The sequence below is a fragment of the Xenopus tropicalis genome, chromosome 8 (assembly GCF_000004195.4).
Source record: "Xenopus tropicalis strain Nigerian chromosome 8, UCB_Xtro_10.0, whole genome shotgun sequence".
Classification (NCBI taxonomy): Eukaryota; Metazoa; Chordata; class Amphibia; order Anura; family Pipidae; genus Xenopus; species Xenopus tropicalis.
Window position 1 is genome coordinate 6985542 of NC_030684.2, and position 19651 is coordinate 7005192.

Consider the following 19651-nt stretch of genomic DNA (forward strand, 5'->3'; position numbering starts at 1 on the left):
GGAGTCTGGGCTTTAAACTCAGCGAGGCCGACAGTCAGATACGGACAAATGGGCCGATTTTATTCCTGAATTTTACTCTCCGCACCGACTCCTTACAGAGGCTGTACAACCCTTAAGGGCCCCTAAGAATTTGTATCAGGAGTCAGAACCAGCAGTGCAGGGAAGGGAAAGGGACAGACACAGTGACAGTTACACATAACTATAAACCCAGTGAGAATGAGGGATGAATGGATATTGGGGAGTTGTATCAGGAGTCAGAACCAGCAGTGCAGGGAAGGGAAAGGGACAGACACAGTGACAGTTACACATAACTATAAACCCAGTGAGAATGAGGAATGAATGGATATTGGGGAGTTGTATCAGGAGTCAGAACCAGCAGTGCAGGGAAGGGAAAGGGACAGACACAGTGACAGTTACACATAACTATAAACCCAGTGAGAATGAGGAATGAATGGATATTGGGGAGTTGTATCAGGAGTCAGAACCAGCAGTGCAGGGAAGGGAAAGGGACAGACACAGTGACAGTTACACATAACTATAAACCCAGTGAGAATGAGGAATGAATGGATATTGGGGAGTTGTATCAGGAGTCAGAACCAGCAGTGCAGGGAAGGGAAAGGGACAGACACAGTGACAGTTACACATAACTATAAACCCAGTGAGAATGAGGGATGAATGGGTATTGGGGAGTTGTATCAGGAGTCAGAACCAGCAGTGCAGGGAAGGAAAGGGACAGACACAGTGACAGTTACACATAACTATAAACCCAGTGAGAATGAGGGATGAATGGATATTGGGGAGTTGTATCAGGAGTCAGAACCAGCAGTGCAGGGAAGGGAAAGGGACAGACACAGTGACAGTTACACATAACTATAAACCCAGTGAGAATGAGGAATGAATGGATATTGGGGAGTTGTATCAGGAGTCAGAACCAGCAGTGCAGGGAAGGGAAAGGGACAGACACAGTGACAGTTACACATAACTATAAACCCAGTGAGAATGAGGGATGAATGGATATTGGGGAGTTGTATCAGGAGTCAGAACCAGCAGTGCAGGAAGGTCACTGGCTGTGACCGCTCAGCTGTAATGCCCAGCAGGTGGCGCTGTTGTTTCAGAATCATTATTTTAGTATAAAATCCCCTAATATCTTGGATTTTCCACTCATTTTATTTAATTTTTTTCCCATCCCAGGCCAACTTGGGGGAGCAGGTGTCCCTCACTGCCTTGGTGAGTCGGATTCTGACCATGGCCGACGTCAACAACGACGGGAAGGTGTCGCTGGCCGAAGCCAAGTCCATTTGGGCTCTGCTCCACCTCAACGAGATCCTGCTGATGCTTTCCCTGCGGGAGAAGGAGCACACGTCTCAGCTTCTTGGCCACTGCGGGGACCTGTACGTGACGGAGAAGATCCCCCACGATTCCCTTTATGGCTCTCAGATCCCCGGGTTCCTCCAGACTCTGCTGCCGTCCCCCGTGCACCGACTCGTCCACCAGTGGTGCGCCCCCGCCTGGCCGCGGAGGGCCAAGATCGCCATCGGCCTGTTGGAGTTCGTGGAGGAGATATTCCACGGAACCTACGGCAGCTTCTTCATCTGCGACTCCAGCTTCAAGAACATCGGCTACAACGAGAAGTACGACTTCAAGGTGGTGGACCTGCGGAAGGTGGCCACCGAAATGACCATCCGTGGTTTCCTCAAGGGGCGCCACTGCGAGCAGAACTCCGACTGCACCTTCGGGAGCGACTGCACCGCGGCCTGCGACAAACTTATGAAGCAGTGCCGGAACGACGTCATCCAACCCAACCTGGCCAAGGCCTGCCAACTGCTCCAGGACTACCTGCTCTACGGCTCCCCCTCCGACCTAAGGGAGGAGCTACAGAAGCAGCTGCGGACTTGTATGACCCTCAGCGGCTTGGCCAGCCAGATGGAGGTCCACCATTCCCTCATCTTGAACAACCTCAAGACTTTGCTCTGGAAGAAGATCTCCAACACCAAATATTCCTGACTGATCATTCCCCACCGAGGGCTACAAGGTCACAGGAACCCAACGAGACAAGAGAACATCTTCATTTTCTTTGAAGGACCTGCAGAGGTGGCTATGGTTGGCCGGTTGAGGCTCTTGTTTGGGATTGCAGGCTGAACCATTGTTACGTCTGGATTTGCAGGCTGAACCATTGTTTTTGGTCTTAATTGCAGGCGGAACCGTTGTGACATTTGGTTTTGCAGGCTAAACCATTGTGACATTCTTGATTTGTAGGCTGAACCATTGTGACTTCTGGATTTCTAGGCTGAACCATTGTGACTTCTGGATTTCTAGGCTGAACCATTGTTTTTAGTCTGGATTTCAGGCTGAACTGTTGTTGCATTTGGATTTGCAGGCTGAGCCATTGTGACGTTCTTGATTTGTATGATGAACGATTGTGACATCTGGATTTGCAGGGTGAACCATTGTTTTTGGTCTGGATTTGTAGGCTGAACCGTTGTGACATTTGGATTTGCAGGCTGAACCATTGTTTTCGGTCTGGATTTCTAGGCTGAACCATTGTTTTCGGTCTGGATTTCTAGGCTGAACCATTGTTTTCGGTCTGGTTATGTAGGCTGAACTATTGTGACGTCTGTATTTGCAGGCTAAACCATTGTGACGTCTGTATTTGCAGACTGAACCATTGTGACATCTGGATTTCTAGGCTGAATCATTGTTTTCAGTCTGTATTTGCAGGCTGAACCATTGTGACGTCTGTATTTGCAGGCTGAACCATTGTGACGTCTGGATTTCTAGGCTGAACCATTGTTTTCGGTCTGGTTATGTAGGCTGAACTATTGTGACGTCTGTATTTGCAGGCTTAACCATTGTGATGTCTGGATTTCTAGGCTGAACCATTGTTTTCGGTCTGGTTTTGTAGGCTGAACTATTGTGACGTCTGTATTTGCAGGCTGAACCATTGTGACGTCTGTATTTCTAGGCTGAACCATTCTTTTCGGTCTGGTTATGTAGGCTGAACTATTGTGATGTCTGGATTTGCAGGCTGAACCATTGTGACGTCTGTATTTCTAGGCTGAACCATTCTTTTCGGTCTGGTTATGTAGGCTGAACCATTGTGACGTCTGTATTTCTAGGCTGAACCATTGTTTTCGGTCTGGTTATGTAGGCTGAACTATTGTGACGTCTGGATTTGTAGGCTGAACCATTGTGACGTCTGTATTTCTAGGCTGAACCATTCTTTTCGGTCTGGTTATGTAGGCTGAACTATTGTGACGTCTGGATTTGCAGGCTGAACCATTGTGACGTCTGTATTTCTAGGCTGAACCATTCTTTTCGGTCTGGTTATGTAGGCTGAACTATTGTGACGTCTGGATTTGCAGGCTGAACCATTGTGACGTCTGTATTTCTAGGCTGAACCATTCTTTTCGGTCTGGTTATGTAGGCTGAACTATTGTTACGTTTGAATTTGCAGGCTGAACCATTGCTACGTCCATCATCTAAAATGCTGTAACTCTACAGACAATTGTAAATAAATGGCTTTTATGTGATTGGTACTAACTCTATACAGTTGCACATCAGGGTACGGGGGGGGGGGGGGGGGGGGGGGGGGGGGTAAATAATGCAAGTGGGGAGGTTCCCTCTCCAGAAAAAAAAACATCTGCCCCTTGTTATTAGCTAAATGGCACAAACTCCCCAGCATTCATTTCCCAATATTAGTTGGAGCTGGAGCTCCGGAGACGGCAGACACACACTTTATTTCTATGGCAACCTCAGTTGCCGGTAAAGGTTATTTTATGTCATGGAGTTGTGAGGGGTGGGGCATAGTCATTTATTAACCCTTCAGATTTAAGAAATGGTTTCCTCCTCCAGTCATTGGGATATACAGCTAGACGCTTTGCATGGCAGTAGCAGAGGATGCTGGGATTTGTAGTCACTTGAGTAAACCGAGCAGAGTCAGGGATTAATGTAAAGAAAAGGAACATGTTGCTCTTCTGACCAGATAAACATCCGGTGACTCTTCTCTGCTCACCAACTTCATTTTCTACCAACTGTAGCAGTTTGGCCAAATGACCAGCAGGCGGCGCAGTTGTTTCAAACCTGGTATATTCAACTGTTAAATTAGGGGGGAAAAATATAAAGTTGCTCAGAAACACAACAAGCCATTTTTGTATATTCATTTTGTTTTTCTTGAGGGTTCCCATTAAACAGCGCCCCCTAATGGCTCAAACACTGCCATGGTCAATATAATAACAGGTGCAAAAGGCCGGTAAGGAAGGGTCTGAGGCCGGTCATTCTCCAGATCTAAACAGTCTGTGTGTGGGGAGGATTTGACAAGAGGAGATTGTGAGAACAGAGAGAAAGTGGTGAGAACTGTTGCTTCATTAGAAACCCATATTTTAATTAAAAAAAAAATTGAAATTCTAATTATAACATACAATGTTGCCAGGAGATATATACAATATATTGTTTCTAACCCCACAGTGCCCTCTAGTGGAATATTGGGTAAAGTGCTTCTGCCACAGTTTGCTTATGGGGCAAGGGGCACATACATACAGAATGAGGAGACACAGAGGGACCCTGCCCAGACAGAGGGGGGGGCACATACAGAATGGGGAGACACAGAGGGACCCTGCCCAGACAGAGGGGAAGGTGAGGGGCACATACAGAATGGGGAGACACAGAGGGACCCTGCCCAGACAGAGGGGAAGGTGAGGGGCACATACAGAATGGGGAGACACAGAGGGACCCTGCCCAGACAGAGGGGAAGGTGAGGGGCACATACAGAATGGGGAGACACAGAGGGACCCTGCCCAGACAGAGGGGAAGGTGAGGGGCACATACAGAATGGGGAGACACAGAGGGACCCTGCCCAGACAGAGGGGAAGGCGAGGGGCACATACAGAATGGGGAGACACGGAGGGACCCTGCCCAGACAGAGGGGAAGGTGAGGGGCACATACAGAGGGACCCTGCCCAGACAGAGGGGAAGGCGAGGGGCACATACAGAATGGGGAGACACAGTGGGACCCTGCCCAGACAGAGGGGAAGGTGAGGGGCACATACAGAATGGGGAGACACAGAGGGACCCTGCCCAGACAGAGGGGAAGGCGAGGGGCACATACAGAATGGGGAGACACAGAGGGACCCTGCCCAGACAGAGGGGAAGGTGAGGGGCACATACAGAATGGGGAGACACAGAGGGACCCTGCCCAGACAGAGGGGGGGGGCACATACAGAATGGGGAGACACAGAGGGACCCTGCCCAGACAGAGGGGAAGGTGAGGGGCACATACAGAATGGGGAGACACAGAGGGACCCTGCCCAGACAGAGGGGAAGGGGCACATACAGAATGGGGAGACACAGAGGGACCCTGCCCACACAGAGGGGAAGGTGAGGGGCACATACAGAGGGACCCTGCCCAGACAGAGGGGAAGGCGAGGGGCACATACAGAATGGGGAGACACAGTGGGACCCTGCCCAGACAGAGGGGAAGGTGAGGGGCACATACAGAATGGGGAGACACAGAGGGACCCTGCCCAGACAGAGGGGAAGGTAAGGGGCACATACAGAATGGGGAGACACAGAGGGACCCTGCCCAGACAGAGGGGCACATACAGAATGGGGAGACACAGAGGGACCCTGCCCAGACAGAGGGGAAGGTGAGGGGCATATACAGAATGGGGGGGGACACAGAGGGACCCTGCCCAGACAGAGGGGAAGGTGAGGGACACATACAGAATGGGGAGACACAGAGGGACCCTGCCCAGACAGAGGGGAAGGTGAGGGGCACATACAGAATGGGGAGACACAGAGGGACCCTGCCCAGACAGAGGGGAAGGTGAGGGGCACATACAGAATGGGGAGACACAGAGGGACCCTGCCCAGACAGAGGGGAAGGTGAGGGGCACATACAGAATGGGGAGACACAGAGGGACCCTGCCCAGACAGAGGGGAAGGTGAGGGGCACATACAGAATGGGGAGACACAGAGGGACCCTGCCCAGACAGAGGGGAAGGTGAGGGGCACATACAGAATGGGGAGACACAGAGGGACCCTGCCCAGACAGAGGGGAAGGCGAGGGGCACATACAGAATGGGGAGACACAGAGGGCTACTGGGGTCCCTATGTTCTGGGTCTCGGCTGCAGAGAGTCCCGTTGGAGTGGAAGCGCTGCCCATACAGGAGACTCATTATTCCCCCAGGACACCGTTCCCATTAGGAGACTTTCACCAATTAACTACTTGGCGCTGCCGCTAATCACACCTTTGGCCCCAATAACAGGCACTTAATGAGGAAATGTTACACCGTTTAGGAGGCGCCACATTCCGCTGCGCTATTAATCTTCCTGCGTCTCATTGGCTCCCTGGGGGGGGGGGGCAAATTAGCACAAACAGGCGCAGAGCCAGGCTATACATGACTCCCAGGGTGTAAGTCCAGGGCCTGGCACAGTTTAAAGGCAACATAAAGGCTGTTTCTCAAATACCCCAGCACTGACCCCTCCCCCAATATAGAAAATCAACACAATAGGCAGGTATTTAATTATATTTATTAGCAAATAAATAAATTATAAATACAAATATACAGAGAAGGAATGTTCTGGGCACACAATAAGCTGTACCCCCATACTGTACTGTCTAAGGGAAACACTATGGCACCTCCTACCCATATGTATAAATACAAATATACAGAGAAGGAATGTTCTGGGCACACAATAAGCTGTACCCCCATACTGTACTGTCTAAGGGAAACACTATGGCACCCCCTACCCATATGTATAAATACAAATATACAGAGAAGGAATGTTCTGGGCACACAATAAGCTGTACCCCCATACTGTACTGTCTAAGGGAAACACTATGGCACCCCCTACCCATATGTATAAATACAAATATACAGAGAGGGAATGTTCTGGGCACACAATAAGCTGTACCCCCATACTGTACTGTCTAAGGGAAACACTATGGCACCCCCATCCCATATGTATAAATACAAATATACAGAGAAGGAATGTTCTGGGCACACAATAAGCTGTACCCCCATACTGTACTGTCTAAGGGAAACACTATGGCACCTCCTACCCATATGTATAAATACAAATATACAGAGAAGGAATGTTCTGGGCACACAATAAGCTGTACCCCCATACTGTACTGTCTAAGGGAAACACTATGGCACCTCCTACCCATATGTATAAATACAAATATACAGAGAGGGAATGTTCTGGGCACACAATAAGCTGTACCCCCATACTGTACTGTCTAAGGGAAACACTATGGCACCTCCCTCCCATATGTATAAATACAAATATACAGAGAAGGAATGTTCTGGGCACACAATAAGCTGTACCCCCATACTGTACTGTCTAAGGGAAACACTATGGCACCTCCTACCCATATGTATAAATACAAATATACAAAGAAGGAATGTTCTGGGCACACAATAAGCTGTACCCCCATACTGTACTGTCTAAGGGAAACACTATGGCACCTCCCTCCCATATGTATAAATACAAATATACAGAGAAGGAATGTTCTGGGCACACAATAAGCTGTACCCCCATACTGTACTGTCTAAGGGAAACACTATGGCACCCCCTACCCATATGTATAAATACAAATATACAGAGAAGGAATGTTCTGGGCACACAATAAGCTGTACCCCCATACTGTACTGTCTAAGGGAAACACTATGGCACCCCCTACCCATATGTATAAATACAAATATACAGAGAAGGAATGTTCTGGGCACACAATAAGCTGTACCCCCCATACTGTACTGTCTAAGGGAAACACTATGGCACCCCCTACCCATATGTATAAATACAAATATACAGAGAGGGAATGTTCTGGGCACACAATAAGCTGTACCCCCATACTGTACTGTCTAAGGGAAACACTATGGCACCTCCCTCCCATATGTATAAATACAAATATACAGAGAAGGAATGTTCTGGGCACACAATCTATACCATCACCACCGTCCTTGTGATCCCATCTGTGGCCCTTCGGATTCCCAACATGTGGAGGCAGATATTGTGACTTTTCACCTAAAGGCAGAGAATGGAAATCATTAAGATGGGCAGCGAGACCCTCAGAAGACCATTAACAAGACCCAGAGCCATTAAAGGTCCCTTTTTAGGATACAGGAAGGGATTATGGGTAATATATTATTTAATTACTTTCATTTAAACACAGACGACTGTAGCAAGAAAGGTCCCAGATGGGCCTGAAGCCTGTTAGGGATTATACAGGAGCTCCCTCTACTGGTCAGGGAAGGGCATAGCCAATAGTAACCGTACAGGTTAGAGCTATGGGAGCCTGTTGGGGCCACTATTGTATACAGCTGGCATGGCCCACAACCGGGGGTGTTGGGGAGGGGTGTTAACTAGTAACTAGTACCCTGCTAACTAGTACTGAACCTCATTCTCAGATATATTATAGGTTGAAGAATACAGGGAGTATATATAATATTATATATATATTTTCCAACTACAGCCAGGGACCCAATGCTAACAGCTGCCATGCATTTCCAGCATAAATAACCCCCCCCCCCACACACAGTTCCCAGCATGCTCAGCAAGCCCCTATAGAAGCCGGGGAATAGGGATAAGTAGTGTTCGGCTGGAAACCATTCAGACTGCCCACAGTCAGGGCCCCGAGCGTAGACTCAGCCGTGGGTTTGTCTCTGCCGCCTAATGACGCAAGTGCCACACGTACAGCGCAACCTGCAACGCCTCTAGGGGCAACGGAACCCGAAAGTGAATATAGAACCTACCGGAACCGGGGGTCCAACAGCTTCTCACCGACCTGAAAAGAGAGAAATCGGGGAATTAATTGGATTCTTTGAAACAGAAACAAGACGTTATCTGCACTGCTGGACCCGACTCCTGAAACTATGTAGCAGAAGCCGCCAGATTCACCCCCAACATTGGTAATAGTGCAAATGTCTGGCTGCTAATCATTCTTAGTACCCACAGGTTAGAGCACCGAGTGTAGACACAGCCATTTCCCTCTATGCCACCTAATGACACAGACGTGTAACGGGGCACACGCCTGTAACGCCTCTAGGGGCAAATACACACCAACATGTATGTAACCCCCCCCCCCACTATATCCTATTAGGGGGTACATTATCCCTTATAATACATGAGTGATACTCAGAGTTCCCTGTATAACTCAGCCTGCAGCCTTGTGCCTTTATATGGGCACAGAACCCCTCAGTGACTGCTAATATCCTTATCATTTACAGTAGGGGGTACATTATCCCTTATAATACATGAGTGATACTCAGAGTTCCCTGTATAACTCAGCCTGCAGCCTTGTGCCTTTATATGGGCACAGAACCCCTCAGTGACTGCTAATATCCTTATCATTTACAGTAGGGGGTACATTATCCCTTATAATACATGAGTGATACTCAGAGTTCCCTGTATAACTCAGCCTGCAGCCTTGTGCCTTTATATGGGGGGCACAGAACCCCTCAGTGACTGCTAATATCCTTATCATTTACAGTAGGGGGTACATTATCCCTTATAATACATGAGTGATACTCAGAGTTCCCTGTATAACTCAGCCTGCAGCCTTGTGCCTTTATATGGGGGGCACAGAACCCCTCAGTGACTGCTAATATCCTTATCATTTACAGTAGGGGGTACATTATCCCTTATAATACATGAGTGATACTCAGTTCCCTGTATAACCCCCAATCGCCAGCACAATAAACAGACATATTTCAGGCCAATAAAGCGCAGTCAGGCTGCTTGGATCACCCCCAAACCCCAATACAATCCTTACCTGAGGCCCCACAGGCAGGGAGGCGCCATTCCCCCAACGCTGCTGTTCCAGCTCCCACAGTGCGACTCCCTCCCTCCCAGCTCCGCACAGAAAGACCGACACGTGTTCCGGGGAGAGAATATAAATGGCTGCCTACGGGGCACAAGAAGGGTCAAAATAAAACGCAAATAACATTTATTCACAGCGCAGACACCACCTTTGTCCACTAGATGTCGCTAAACACAACACGTTTCAATGTAGTCCATATTTCAAATTCTCTTTATTCAATTGAACAGATACATCAACAGAAAATCTAGACTGCAAGATTGAAAAGGTGAAAAATACATTTTATATATTAAAGGGGTTGTACTTTTAGCAGGATGAAGAGAGTGATATTCTGAGACAATTTGCGGTTGGTCTTCATTTTCCATTTGTGGTTTTAGCTTGGCCCATAACAAGGTTACAGATATATAGAAACATTGGGGTAACAGTCACCCCGCTATAGTTCCAGGGGTACCCAGGGCACAAATAAGCACTCACCCCAAATCCCCCCCTAACTGGCCTTCAGGCTGGGCCCCCTTAGCCCATAACAAGGTTACAGATATATAGAAACATTGGGGTAACAGTCACCCTGCTATAGTTCCAGGGGTACCCAGGGCACAAATAAGCACTCACCCCAAATCCCCCCCTAACTGGCCTTCAGGCTGGGCCCCCTTAGCCCATAACAAGGTTACAGATATATAGAAACATTGGGGTAACAGTCACCCTGCTATAGTTCCAGGGGTACCCAGGGCACAAATAAGCACTCACCCCAAATCCCCCCCTAACTGGCCTTCAGGCTGGGCCCCCTTAGCCCATAACAAGGTTATAGATATATAGAAACATTGGGGTAACAGTCACCCCGCTATAGTTCCAGGGGTACCCAGGGCACAAATAAGCACTCACCCCAAATCCCCCCCTAACTGGCCTTCAGGCTGGGCCCCCTTAGCCCATAACAAGGTTACAGATATATAGAAACATTGGGGTAACAGTCACCCCGCTATAGTTCCAGGGGTACCCAGGGCACAAATAAGCACCCCAAATCCCCCCCTAACTGGCCTTCAGGCTGGGCCCCCTTAGCCCATAACAAGGTTACAGATATATAGAAACATTGGGGTAACAGTCACCCCGCTATAGTTCCAGGGGTACCCAGGGCACAAATAAGCACTCACCCCAAATCCCCCCTAACTGGCCTTCAGGCTGGGCCCCCTTAGCCCATAACAAGGTTACAGATATATAGAAACATTGGGGTAACAGTCACCCTGCTATAGTTCCAGGGGTACCCAGGGCACAAATAAGCACTCACCCCAAATCCCCCCCTAACTGGCCTTCAGGCTGGGCCCCCTTAGCCCATAACAAGGTTACAGATATATAGAAACATTGGGGTAACAGTCACCCTGCTATAGTTCCAGGGGTACCCAGGGCACAAATAAGCACTCACCCCAAATCCCCCCCTAACTGGCCTTCAGGCTGGGCCCCCTTAGCCCATAACAAGGTTACAGATATATAGAAACATTGGGGTAACAGTCACCCCGCTATAGTTCCAGGGGTACCCAGGGCACAAATAAGCACTCACCCCAAATCCCCCCCTAACTGGCCTTCAGGCTGGGCCCCCTTAGCCCATAACAAGGTTACAGATATATAGAAACATTGGGGTAACAGTCACCCCGCTATAGTTCCAGGGGTACCCAGGGCACAAATCTCACCCTAATTTAATATATTATCTAGTTGTCAAGGCCATTGTTCCCAGCAACCAAGACAAAAGCCTGTTGCCATGTCAGCCTTCCAGCTGTTATTATTACATTATTGCTTATCTTTCACACCCTGTGATATTCATCTTCATATTCACTCTGAAATTCAAACTGGTTGCTATGGTGAGACCCTAGCAACCTCATGGCTTCTGGAATCAGAGCAACATACTGAGTGTTTATTTCTAGGTTAACTGCCCCTTTAATGCACATCCTTGGGCAGTTGCATATAAGCCTATGAAGGACCCTTGAGGGCTCGGGGCTGCTATAGATTTTCTCTGTTAAAGGGGAACTGTCACTATTGTTAAAAACAGCTGTAGGGTATTTGTTTACACAGAGCCCATTTCTTAGACCCCCCCCATGGGTGCATATGCCCCACCATCTGCTTAGGTGTTTCTGGGAGATGCAGTTCAGCAACATTAGCTGAACATTAAACTTTTCCCTAGCTCCCCAGGTTCAGCCACACCATTAAAGGGGAACTAAACCTAATTTATGACTATAGCGACCAATCAGGTCCTGGCTTCCTGGTCTGTGCACGACCCCGTTGGTGGAGGACAGGTAGGGGGCGGGGGGATCAGGTGTATTCTTGGCCGCCATCAGGAGGATCAGGGGCCCCAAAATACATGAATATATGATTTCCAGGTCAGCAGGGGGCGGGTCTTGATGGGGAGTGGGTGGAGTTTGGACAGCTCATTGGTAGTTTTTTGACAAAATGGGGCGTGACTTATTATGAATGAATTATTTCCCCCATTAGGGCCCAGTTTAACTGCCCAAGGGACTGATAAGCTGACAATCAGCGGCCGAACTTGCCTACTAAGCCCTGTGGGGGCCCCGTGGTTACGCATGATGACCCCCATTGCAGCGGTTTGAGCTGGGGGGGGGGGGCCCTCTGGTCAGTAACTGAATTCTCCAATTAGATCCCCAAGTTCTCTGAAACAGTCGGAAGGGTTAATTTCCCCTTTAAAAGGACAAGTAACACAACAAGGTGAATATATACATTTATTAGGCAATTACACGAAACCAAAAAAAAGTCCTTTTTACAGTGAATCCCCAGGGGGAGGGGCTTCTGCAGGGGGGAGGGGCTACGCCTCGGAGATTTTGCTCTGCAGCCCCTGGAGCAGCTCCATCTGTTTGCGCTTCTCTTTGGCCCGGTTAATGGTCATTTTAAAGAGGCGGCAGTAGAGTTCCATGGCGGGGGCGGAGTCGTCGTTGCCGGGGATGGGGTAAGTGATGAGGCCGGGGTTGCAGTTGGTGTCGACTACCCCCACCGTGGGGATGTTCATCTTGGCCGCGTCGCGGATCGCCACGTGTTGCTCGAAGACGGTGTTCAGGGTGCTGAGGAAGACGATCAGGTCCGGGAGTCGGACGCCGGCGCCGTATTGGACGGGGGCGTTAGTGAGCAGCCCCCCCTGCCAGTAGCGTGTGTGTGCGTATTCCCCACAGTCCCTGGCGGTGCTCTCGATCAGATGGCTGAACTGCCGGTTACGGCTCACGAACAAGATCACGCCTTTCCGGTAAGCGATGTGGGCGGTGACGTTCAGCGCCAACTGTAGGTGCCTCATTGTCTGATCCAGGTCTATTATATCCTGTTCCAAGCGGCACCCAAACAGGTAGGGTTCCATCAGCCTAGGGTGAGAGTTATACAATCAGTCAGTTAGGTGCCCAGAGCATTCCTTCTCTGTATATTTGTATTTATACATATGGGAGGGAGGTGCCATAGTGTTTCCCTTAGACAGTACAGTATGGGGGTACAGCTTATTGTGTGCCCAGAACATTCCTTCTCTGTATATTTGTATTTATACATATGGGTAGGGGGTGCCATAGTGTTTCCCTTAGACAGTACAGTATGAGGGTACAGCTTATTGTGTGCCCAGAACATTCCTTCTCTGTATATTTGTATTTATACATATGGGTAGGGGGTGCCATAGTGTTTCCCTTAGACAGTACAGTATGGGGGTACAGCTTATTGTGTGCCCAGAGCATTCCCTCTCTGTATATTTGTATTTATACATATGGGAGGGAGGTGCCATAGTGTTTCCCTTAGACAGTACAGTATGGGGGTACAGCTTATTGTGTGCCCAGAACATTCCTTCTCTGTATATTTGTATTTATACATATGGGTAGGGGGTGCCATAGTGTTTCCCTTAGACAGTACAGTATGGGGGTACAGCTTATTGTGTGCCCAGAACATTCCTTCTCTGTATATTTGTATTTATACATATGGGAGGGAGGTGCCATAGTGTTTCCCTTAGACAGTACAGTATGGGGGTACAGCTTATTGTGTGCCCAGAACATTCCTTCTCTGTATATTTGTATTTATACATATGGGAGGGAGGTGCCATAGTGTTTCCCTTAGACAGTACAGTATGGGGGTACAGCTTATTGTGTGCCCAGAACATTCCTTCTCTGTATATTTGTATTTATACATATGGGTAGGAGGTGCCATAGTGTTTCCCTTAGACAGTACAGTATGGGGGTACAGATTATTGTGTGCCCAGAACATTCCTTCTCTGTATATTTGTATTTATACATATGGGTAGGGGGTGCCATAGTGTTTCCCTTAGACAGTACAGTATGAGGGTACAGCTTATTGTGTGCCCAGAACATTCCTTCTCTGTATATTTGTATTTATACATATGGGTAGGGGGTGCCATAGTGTTTCCCTTAGACAGTACAGTATGGGGGTACAGCTTATTGTGTGCCCAGAGCATTCCCTCTCTGTATATTTGTATTTATACATATGGGAGGGAGGTGCCATAGTGTTTCCCTTAGACAGTACAGTATGGGGGTACAGCTTATTGTGTGCCCAGAACATTCCTTCTCTGTATATTTGTATTTATACATATGGGAGGGAGGTGCCATAGTGTTTCCCTTAGACAGTACAGTATGGGGGTGCAGCTTATTGTGTGCCCAGAACATTCCTTCTCTGTATATTTGTATTTATACATATGGGTAGGGGGTGCCATAGTGTTTCCCTTAGACAGTACAGTATGGGGGTACAGCTTATTGTGTGCCCAGAACATTCCCTCTCTGTATATTTGTATTTATACATATGGGAGGGAGGTGCCATAGTGTTTCCCTTAGACAGTACAGTATGGGGGTACAGCTTATTGTGTGCCCAGAACATTCCCTCTCTGTATATTTGTATTTATACATATGGGTAGGGGGTGCCATAGTGTTTCCCTTAGACAGTACAGTATGGGGGTACAGCTTATTGTGTGCCCAGAACATTCCCTCTCTGTATATTTGTATTTATACATATGGGTAGGGGGTGCCATAGTGTTTCCCTTAGACAGTACAGTATGGGGGTACAGCTTATTGTGTGCCCAGAACATTCCCTCTCTGTATATTTGTATTTATACATATGGGAGGGAGGTGCCATAGTGTTTCCCTTAGACAGTACAGTATGGGGGTACAGCTTATTGTGTGCCCAGAACATTCCCTCTCTGTATATTTGTATTTATACATATGGGAGGGAGGTGCCATAGTGTTTCCCTTAGACAGTACAGTATGGGGGTACAGCTTATTGTGTGCCCAGAACATTCCTTCTCTGTATATTTGTATTTATACATATGGGTAGGGGGTGCCATAGTGTTTCCCTTAGACAGTACAGTATGGGGGTACAGCTTATTGTGTGCCCAGAACATTCCCTCTCTGTATATTTGTATTTATACATATGGGAGGGAGGTGCCATAGTGTTTCCCTTAGACAGTACAGTATGGGGGTACAGCTTATTGTGTGCCCAGAACATTCCTTCTCTGTATATTTGTATTTATACATATGGGTAGGAGGTGCCATAGTGTTTCCCTTAGACAGTACAGTATGGGGGTACAGCTTATTGTGTGCCCAGAACATTCCTTCTCTGTATACTTGTATTTATACATATGGGTAGGAGGTGCCATAGTGTTTCCCTTAGACAGTACAGTATGGGGGTACAGCTTATTGTGTGCCCAGAACATTCCTTCTCTGTATATTTGTATTTATACATATAGGAGGGAGGTGCCATAGTGTTTCCCTTAGACAGTACAGTATGGGGGTACAGCTTATTGTGTGCCCAGAGCATTCCCTCTCTGTATATTTGTATTTATACATATGGGAGGGAGGTGCCATAGTGTTTCCCTTAGACAGTACAGTATGGGGGTACAGCTTATTGTGTGCCCAGAACATTCCTTCTCTGTATATTTGTATTTATACATATGGGAGGGAGGTGCCATAGTGTTTCCCTTAGACAGTACAGTATGGGGGTGCAGCTTATTGTGTGCCCAGAACATTCCTTCTCTGTATATTTGTATTTATACATATGGGTAGGGGGTGCCATAGTGTTTCCCTTAGACAGTACAGTATGGGGGTACAGCTTATTGTGTGCCCAGAACATTCCCTCTCTGTATATTTGTATTTATACATATGGGAGGGAGGTGCCATAGTGTTTCCCTTAGACAGTACAGTATGGGGGTACAGCTTATTGTGTGCCCAGAACATTCCCTCTCTGTATATTTGTATTTATACATATGGGTAGGGGGTGCCATAGTGTTTCCCTTAGACAGTACAGTATGGGGGTACAGCTTATTGTGTGCCCAGAACATTCCCTCTCTGTATATTTGTATTTATACATATGGGAGGGAGGTGCCATAGTGTTTCCCTTAGACAGTACAGTATGGGGGTGCAGCTTATTGTGTGCCCAGAACATTCCTTCTCTGTATATTTGTATTTATACATATGGGTAGGGGGTGCCATAGTGTTTCCCTTAGACAGTACAGTATGGGGGTACAGCTTATTGTGTGCCCAGAACATTCCTTCTCTGTATATTTGTATTTATACATATGGGTAGGGGGTGCCATAGTGTTTCCCTTAGACAGTACAGTATGGGGGTACAGCTTATTGTGTGCCCAGAACATTCCTTCTCTGTATATTTGTATTTATACATATGGGAGGGAGGTGCCATAGTGTTTCCCTTAGACAGTACAGTATGGGGGTACAGCTTATTGTGTGCCCAGAACATTCCCTCTCTGTATATTTGTATTTATACATATGGGAGGGAGGTGCCATAGTGTTTCCCTTAGACAGTACAGTATGGGGGTACAGCTTATTGTGTGCCCAGAACATTCCCTCTCTGTATATTTGTATTTATACATATGGGAGGGAGGTGCCATAGTGTTTCCCTTAGACAGTACAGTATGGGGGTACAGCTTATTGTGTGCCCAGAACATTCCCTCTCTGTATATTTGTATTTATACATATGGGAGGGAGGTGCCATAGTGTTTCCCTTAGACAGTACAGTATGGGGGTACAGCTTATTGTGTGCCCAGAACATTCCTTCTCTGTATATTTGTATTTATACATATGGGTAGGAGGTGCCATAGTGTTTCCCTTAGACAGTACAGTATGGGGGTACAGCTTATTGTGTGCCCAGAACATTCCTTCTCTGTATACTTGTATTTATACATATGGGTAGGAGGTGCCATAGTGTTTCCCTTAGACAGTACAGTATGGGGGTACAGCTTATTGTGTGCCCAGAACATTCCTTCTCTGTATATTTGTATTTATACATATAGGAGGGAGGTGCCATAGTGTTTCCCTTAGACAGTACAGTATGGGGGTACAGCTTATTGTGTGCCCAGAACATTCCTTCTCTGTATATTTGTATTTATACATATGGGTAGGAGCTGCCATAGTGTTTCCCTTAGACAGTACAGTATGGGGGTACAGCTTATTGTGTGCCCAGAACATTCCTTCTCTGTATATTTGTATTTATACATATGGGAGGGAGGTGCCATAGTGTTTCCCTTAGACAGTACAGTATGGGGGTACAGCTTATTGTGTGCCCAGAGCATTCCCTCTCTGTATATCTGTATATATATATTTATACTGTACCGATGGCGACATCCCTTCTTGTGCCCCAGATGGACTCTGGAATCATACAATTCCCTCAGGGAGAACAGTTCTTTCACATTGAAGAAGTCCGGGTGCTTTAAAGGTTCCACTAAAAGCTTCTGGGTGAAGTCTGAAAACCAGGGAATAAACAGTTAATGAGGCAGCCAATCATAATGGTTATATATTATATTCTATGGGGCTATGGGAGGAGCGCCCCCTGTAGGGGATAAGCTCAGTATTATGGGGAATAGTCTATAGGGTGCAATATGCCCCATGTTACGTACCCGCGGGGCTGGGCTCTGGGTGCTGCTGAGCCGCGGGGGCTGCGCCGTAACATCTCCCAAGTGCTTCTGGGTAAGGGGCCGGCCCGATACCGACTGGCGACTGGAGACTGGCAGCACCGAGCCTGGGGAATACTACACCGGAATGATATGTGCATTAGTCCCACAGAGACCTACCTGTCACTAACAGAGAGTGCAGAGACCTACCTGTCACTAACAGAGAGTGCAGAGACCTACCTGTCACTAACAGAGAGTGCAGAGACCTACCTGTCACTAACAGAGAGTGCAGAGACAGAGACCTACCTGTCATTAACAGAGAGACCCTACCTGTCACTAACAGAGAGTGCAGAGACCTACCTGTCACTAACAGAGAGTGCAGAGACCTACCTGTCACTAACAGAGAGTGCAGAGACAGAGACCTACCTGTCATTAACAGAGAGACCCTACCTGTCACTAACAGAGAGTGCAGAGACCTACCTGTCACTAACAGAGAGTGCAGAGACCTACCTGTCACTAACAGAGAGTGCAGAGACAGAGACCTACCTGTCATTAACAGAGAGACCCTACCTGTCACTAACAGAGAGTGCAGAGACCTACCTGTCACTAACAGAGAGTGCAGAGACCTACCTGTCACTAACAGAGAGTGCAGAGACAGAGACCTACCTGTCATTAACAGAGAGACCCTACCTGTCACTAACAGAGAGTGCAGAGACCTACCTGTCACTAACAGAGAGTGCAGAGACCTACCTGTCACTAACAGAGAGTGCAGAGACAGAGACCTACCTGTCACTAACAGAGAGACCCTACCTGTCACTAACAGAGAGACCCTACCTGTCACTAACAGAGAGTGCAGAGACCTACCTGTCACTAACAGAGAGTGCAGAGACCTACCTGTCACTAACAGAGAGTGCAGAGACCTACCTGTCACTAACAGAGAGTGCAGAGACCTACCTGTCACTAACAGAGAGTGCAGAGACAGACCCTACCTGTCACTAACAGAGAGTGCAGAAACAGAGACCCTACCTGTCCCTAGCAGAGAGTGCAGAGACCTACCTGTCACTAACAGAGAGTGCAGAGACAGACCCTACCTGTCACTAACAGAGAGTGCAGAAACAGAGACCCTACCTGTCCCTAGCAGAGAGTGCAGAAGAGACAGAGCCCTACCTGTCCCTAGCAGAGAGTGCAGAAACAGAGATCTACCTGTCCCTAGCAGAGAGTGCAGAGACCTACCTGTCACTAACAGAGAGTGCAGAGGAGACAGACCCTACCTGTCCCTAGCAGAGAGTGCAGAAACAGAGACCTACCTGTCCCTAGCAGAGAGTGCAGAGACCTACCTGTCACTAACAGAGAGTGCAGAGACAGACCCTACCTGTCACTAACAGAGAGTGCAGAAACAGAGACCCTACCTGTCCCTAGCAGAGAGTGCAGAGGAGACAGAGCCCTGAGAGCAGAAGAGACAGACCCTACCTTTCCCTAGCAGAGAGTGCAGAAGAGACAGACCCTACCTGTCCCTAGCAGAGAGTGCAGAAGAGACAGACCCTACCTGTCCCTAGCAGAGAGTGCAGAAGAGAGAGACCCTACCTGTCCCTAGCAGAGAGTGCAGAAGAGACAGACCCTACCTGTCCTTAGCAGAGAGTGCAGAAGAGACAGAGCCCTGAGTGCAGAAGAGACAGAGCCCTGAGTGCAGAGGAGACAGAGCCCTGAGTGCAGAGGAGACAGAGCCCTGAGTGCAGAGGAGACAGAGCCCTGAGTGCAGAAGAGACAGAGCCCTGAGAGCAGAAGAGACAGAGCCCTGAGTGCAGAAGAGACAGAGCCCTGAGTGCAGAGGAGACAGAGCCCTGAGTGCAGAAGAGACAGAGCCCTGAGTGCAGAGGAGACAGAGCCTACCTCTCTTTATCAGCCCGGTGAGGCCAGACGCCGCCATGCTGAGTCCCATAAGGGGAAGGTCACTGAGCGCT

General features: G+C 48.1%; 2 protein-coding genes, 1 long non-coding RNA gene and 2 other non-coding genes across 6 annotated transcripts in view; 1 reads left to right on the forward strand and 4 right to left on the reverse strand.

Annotated features, from left to right (window-relative positions):
- dipk1b (divergent protein kinase domain 1B) overlaps window positions 1-3528 on the forward strand; it is a 61320-nt gene extending 57792 nt beyond the window's left edge. Inside the window, 1 exon segment of the mRNA NM_001097225.1 lies at window positions 1192-3528. Coding sequence (NP_001090694.1) covers window positions 1192-2004 — 813 coding nt within the window. The 3' untranslated portion in view covers window positions 2005-3528.
- Window positions 3529-7882: 4354 nt separating this feature from the next.
- On the reverse strand, window positions 7883-9881 carry LOC116406945. 2 transcript variants are annotated; one of them, XR_004219916.1, is made up of 3 exons: window positions 9776-9881; window positions 8757-8788; window positions 7883-8028 (listed from the first exon to the last, which is right to left on the reverse strand). It is a non-coding gene; the product is annotated as an uncharacterized LOC116406945 (long non-coding RNA). The 2 variants fall into 2 exon arrangements; XR_004219917.1 differs by lacking the exon at window positions 7883-8028 and having other exon boundaries at window positions 8030-8788.
- On the reverse strand, window positions 8594-8728 carry LOC116407418. Its single transcript, XR_004220324.1, has one exon. It is a non-coding gene; the product is annotated as a small nucleolar RNA SNORA17 (small nucleolar RNA).
- On the reverse strand, window positions 8924-9056 carry LOC116407416. Its single transcript, XR_004220322.1, has one exon. It is a non-coding gene; the product is annotated as a small nucleolar RNA SNORA17 (small nucleolar RNA).
- Window positions 9882-12527: 2646 nt separating the features above from the next.
- Window positions 12528-19628, reverse strand: mrps2 (mitochondrial ribosomal protein S2). The gene is made up of 4 exons (NM_001016765.2): window positions 19581-19628; window positions 17697-17828; window positions 17413-17542; window positions 12528-13167 (listed from the first exon to the last, which is right to left on the reverse strand). The coding sequence occupies exons 1-4, from the start codon at window positions 19615-19617 to the stop codon at window positions 12624-12626; spliced, it is 843 nt and encodes a 280-aa protein (NP_001016765.1). The 5' UTR covers window positions 19618-19628; the 3' UTR covers window positions 12528-12623.
- Between the last annotated feature and the right edge of the window lie 23 nt (window positions 19629-19651).

Bases quoted from the DNA above. Each gene is read 5' to 3' on its own strand.
- mrps2 (NM_001016765.2), bottom strand. From the start codon at position 19,617: ATGGCGGCGTCTGGCCTCACCGGGCTGATAAAGAGAG. The intron at 17,543-17,696 runs GTACGTAACATG...CCTGGTTTTCAG, and splicing joins CCCAGAGCCCAGCCCCGCGG to ACTTCACCCAGAAGCTTTTA. The intron at 13,168-17,412 runs GTACAGTATAAA...CTCTCACCCTAG, and splicing joins AAGAAGGGATGTCGCCATCG to GCTGATGGAACCCTACCTGT.